This window comes from Salmo trutta, chromosome 34 (assembly GCF_901001165.1).
Source record: "Salmo trutta chromosome 34, fSalTru1.1, whole genome shotgun sequence".
NCBI lineage: Eukaryota > Metazoa > Chordata > Actinopteri > Salmoniformes > Salmonidae > Salmo > Salmo trutta.
The window spans coordinates 24,087,237-24,092,063 of record NC_042990.1 but is presented as its reverse complement, the minus strand read 5'-3'; the positions used below and the strand labels follow the sequence as shown (position 1 = coordinate 24,092,063).

Below are 4,827 nucleotides of genomic sequence, written 5' to 3'. Positions count from 1 at the left end.
GATAGATAAAGGTAGAAATAAAGTGATAGACATAGTCACCTGTCTCTGAGAGGATCTCCGGGGCGACATAGGTGGGAGTTCCACACACAGTGAAGATGGGTTCTGTTACAACCATGGCCAGACCAAAATCACCCAGCTTCAACCTACTGACACCATGACTACTGCACTCCACCTAGAAGAGAGAGGGAGGGGGAGAGAGCAGCAGGGAGAGAGTGGGTTACAGAGATAGATGCTTGGAATGCTTGTATTCACACACACACGCACCTGCACAGACACACAGACACACACACACACCCTCTCCCTCACCAGTAGGTTTTCAGGTTTCAGATCTCTGTGTACTATGGTCTTGCTGTGGATGTATCTCAGAGCCTCGCTGACGTCACACACCATCAGCCCTGCCTCCTCTTCCGGAAACTTCCCACGTACCGCGATTGCCTCAAACAGGTCGCCCCCGGCAACCATCTCCATGACGAGATAGGAGTGTGTGTGTGTGTGGTGGTGTGTGAAGAGGCGAACCACGCGGGGGTGTGACAGGCTACCCAGAAGGCTCAGCTCATTCTGCATCATGTGCTCTCGGCCAATGAGCTTTGAGTGCTCCACAATCTTCACAGCGAAGGCTTCCCCATTGTCGCGCCGATGACACTCGTGCACAACAGCAAAGTTCCCGTCTCCGACCACGCGGCCAATGTCATAGCAACGCTCAATGTCTGACAGGGTGACATCACTACCATCAAATGGGAGGTCAAATATCACTTCCTGTTTAGTCCTCGCCTCTTCCTGTTTAGAAGCTGAGGCTGAAGGTTCTGATTGGCTGAAGGACTCCTGCTCAAGCCTGCAGATTGGTCCAGTGTGGAGTGGGGTGGGACCGACGTGAGCTTTCTCTACTTCCTGGTTGTGTGGTCCGTTTCCTGTTTGCTTCCTGGTCACGGGAGGAAGTGGAGCCCTCCCTGCTCTCGGATTGGGTCCTTCAGAAGGCTTACAGTTCCTGCAGAGTGGAGGAGGGGGCGTGTCTAGCTCCTCTCCTGGCTCCTCCTCCTGGGTGGAGGGACCTATCGGTGAGGAGAGAATCTCTCTGGCTGCAACTTTCACTTTGACCCTCTGAAGGTGATTGGCGGGGTGAGAGGGGTGTGTGGAGTGTTGGTTATTATGCGTGTTAGGGTGTGTATGTGTGTGCGCATCCGTGTCGAGGTGTGTGTGAATAGGGTGTATGGGCTGTCTAGTTGGGTGTTTGTTTTTGTGTGTGGAGCGCCTGTTTGGGTGTGTATTGTGGTGTGTCAGTGTTTTTGGGTGTGTATTGGGTTGTGTCAGTGTGTCTTGGTGAGTATGTGTGTGTGTGTCCAGGTTGCATCCCTGTGTGTATGTAACACTGTATGTCTGTGTGTTCGTGTCGAGGCTTGTGTGTGTATCCTTGTCAGGGTGTGTGTGTATGTCTGTCCCCTCGCTGTATCCGCTGTCGGCCTTGGCAGCTTTATCAGGTGAAGGTTGTAACCTCCTCTCCCAGGCCCGGAGTGCGTCGTTGCGGTAACAGGAATGTTGTGGAAACAGCTCCTCCAGGGCCTCCTCGACACTCCGGAGCTCTGGACGAGACTTTCCCAATGCCAGGAACGCTGATTCGCCACGGAAGAAATCACACACACCCCGCACCTGGAGGGTTAGACACAAACACCTGGATTTAGAGGTGTGTTGTTGTTGTTGTGTGTGTGTGTGTGTGTGTGCGTGTGCGTGTGCGTGTGCGTGTGTGTGTGCGTGTGCGTGTGCGTGTGTGTGTGTGTGTAGTTACCTCTCGTGCGTGTGGTGTGTAGAGGCGTGTGACTCTGGCCCTGTGCCAGCGAGGGAACCCTAGCGCCTCGGAGATGTCCAATAGAAGCTGCTCGTACGAGACCACGCTCCTACGGTTCAACAGCAATGTCACCTGACCAGGCATAAATATGATGTCATCAAGAAACCATGAAGTACTGAACATGTGGGAGTCAAGCCAACCATATCATTATAATTGAATAAAATGTAATTGAAGCCAACCATATCATTATAATTGAATAAAATGTAATTGAAGCCAACCATATCATTATAATTGAATAAAATGTAATTGAAGCCAACCATATCATTATAATTGAAAAAAATGTAATTGAAGCCAACTATATCATTATAATTGAATAAAATGTAATTGAAGCCAACCATATCATTATAATTGAATAAAATGTAATTGAAGCCAACTTCTTCCGTTATGAATCAGTGTCACGTCCTGACCAGTAAAAGAGGTTATTTGTTATTGTAGTTTGGTCAGGACGTGGCAGGGGTGTGTTTGTTTTGTTTTGTCAGGGTTTTTGGGTTGTGTTCTATGTTTTGTATTTCTATGTTCTATTTCCTAGTTTTTCTATTTCTATGTCTAGTTTATTGTTTTGACCTTCAATTGGAGGCAGCTGTTCCTCGTTGCCTCTAATTGAAGGTCCTATTTAGTAGGGGTGTTTTTTCTATGGGATTTGTGGGTAGTTGTTTCCTGACAAGACTGTTTTCGTCGTTCTTTTTGTTCAGTGTTCATTTTATTTAATAAAAGAAGATAATAAGCATTCACATTCCCGCTGCGTTTTGGTCCAATCCATACGACGCCTGTGACAATCAGGTGTGTTAATGCAGGAATGGAACAAAATCCTACAGATCCAGTAGCTCTCCAGAAAGAGGGTTGGTTACTTCTTTGTAATCATTAATCATTTCATTCTGGACCGTTACCTTCCTGAGGGTGCTGTGACCACATGGTCGGACCACAGTGACCAAGCGTGGTCGCTCAGCACTCTGCTCAGCATGACGAGTGTGGAAGACTGGAAAAGGAGGAGGGAGATGGGTCCTAGTGGCTGTAGGGAAGGGGTCAAGGTGGGGCAGGGGGAGAGAGGGCCAGGCCTGAGGGTGGGGAATACCCCCCATACGTTTAGAGAGGGAGGAATCTGAGAGAGATGGGGGGAGAGAGGATGGTAGGGAGGCAGGGAGAGACAGAAATGAAATATGTGGGGAAAAGGGTGAGAAAGAGAGGGAACCGGAAAAGGCGGTAAAGAGTGTAGGGTTGAGAGAGAGAGAGAGATGAAAGAATCAACGGGTTAGTTAGATAAGTTAGTTGAGACCATTTCTTTCCACTTTCCAAATTTGTCATCATCAACTGTCTGTATAGGTTAACTGGGTTATTGTTTTTCCTTAGATAAGCAAGGAAGTAACATGATGCGTGGTCCTCATCGTGTATGTATGAGTGTGTGTCTTAAGGAAGCGTTAATAATTTAGGCAGGAGAGCGAGGCACTCAAAGAATCTCATGCAGTCCATGGAAAAGACTCAAATCTGATCAGCCGGATTTGTTTACACACACACACACACACACACACACACACACACACACACACACACATACACACATACTACAACAAAAGCGTGGCCTAGTTCTTTCCTGAAGCTGCATGATTAATGAAGCATTAGACACAGTGTCAAAGTTGAAGATTCACTTTCAGACACACACACACACACACACACACACACACACACCTGTGTTGTCCATGGAGTTGGAGAGGAGGTACGGGATCCCTCCCTGACACACACCCCATCCAGTATGTACCATGAACCTATTTTACCCATTTAACAAGGCTATCCCAAAAATTCACTATCTTCCACCAAGCTACAAAACACTGTCAGCTTTTCACTGAGGCAGATCCTAACCTATAAACAAACACCTGATAAAAATAACTCTAACACAACAATAAGAACAAGGCCAAAGCGCTGAGGTTTATGCACAGATGAAGCCACAACAGCGACCAGAATACAAGATACAGTTTTATCTGTATCTTGATCATTCTTCATGGGATGAGCCTCACAATTTGCTACTTTTTGTTTACATAAAAAAAATCTATATATTTTTCTAAAATACAGAAGAAATAAGAATAAACAATATATATATTTGAGAGAAATTATAATTTTTACTTTTAAAGCATGAAGATAGAGTGTTTTCACCTCTTGACTGACATGCCGCTCTCCATCTCGTGCCTGGCGCCGCGTAACCGCATCCGAACCGTTGTTTCCACACGGGCGTCATAGCCTACCTGTTCACTTCTAGCGCAATCATTAGGAGTTTCAGTTGGACATTTCTTTACCGGCAGCGGTGGCCATTATTTCAATGTAATATCGTCTTCCTTTTCCGTTTTTGGAAGAGAGATGAGGGATAGGGCTACAATAGTTGACTGGATGCGCGCGTTGAGCCGCTTTGACCAGAACATAGAAGGAAGACCAGGGTTGCTACGGGTGCGCGTGGGAGGAGTCCAGTTGTGCAACTTAAAACGCTCTCTCGAAAGTTATAAGAAAGGGAAGGCGGGCAGGAACAACCGAAACCTGTGCGTCGAATGGGATGTTAGCCTACATAACAACAACACTGCCGCCAAACCGGGACGGTAACAATAACAATGTGAGTCCAGGTGATCATTGCCTGGATAACGGGAGAGATGCGTCACCACTCTGGCACAGTTAGACCCCCCCCCCCCACTCTTACACCCACACTGTAGGCTATGCGATTGACAACAAAAACGACTTTTCCCCTTGGTTTTGTGCAGGGCAACTTCAGTACTTCATTACCAATCTACTACACTTTAATATATCCCTTTTCCTGCATTGGGCTAAATCAGAGTCACACAGAGTGTTTCTTGGTAGTCTTAAACAAATCTGCTTTGAAACAACAGTATACACATCACACACATGGTTATGGGGTTAAACAAAAGAAGACACCTGTACCATGTCATGATATGTATTACATTTTGAGTTTGCATCCCAATATTACACTTTATATATACATCACAGAAGAT

General features: G+C 46.5%; 1 protein-coding gene across 1 annotated transcript in view; it reads right to left on the bottom strand.

The window, feature by feature from the left end:
* Positions 1-4,457, bottom strand: part of dclk3 (doublecortin-like kinase 3) — an 8,395-nt gene extending 3,938 nt beyond the window's left edge. Inside the window, exons 1-5 of the mRNA XM_029731145.1 lie at positions 3,986-4,457; positions 2,728-2,939; positions 1,781-1,912; positions 307-1,644; positions 40-172 (exon numbers count right to left, since the gene is read on the bottom strand). Of these exons, the coding sequence (XP_029587005.1) occupies positions 40-172; positions 307-1,644; positions 1,781-1,912; positions 2,728-2,939; positions 3,986-4,067 (1,897 nt within the window). The 5' untranslated portion in view covers positions 4,068-4,457. The remainder of the gene's footprint in view (positions 1-39; positions 173-306; positions 1,645-1,780; positions 1,913-2,727; positions 2,940-3,985) is intronic.
* Between the last annotated feature and the right edge of the window lie 370 nt (positions 4,458-4,827).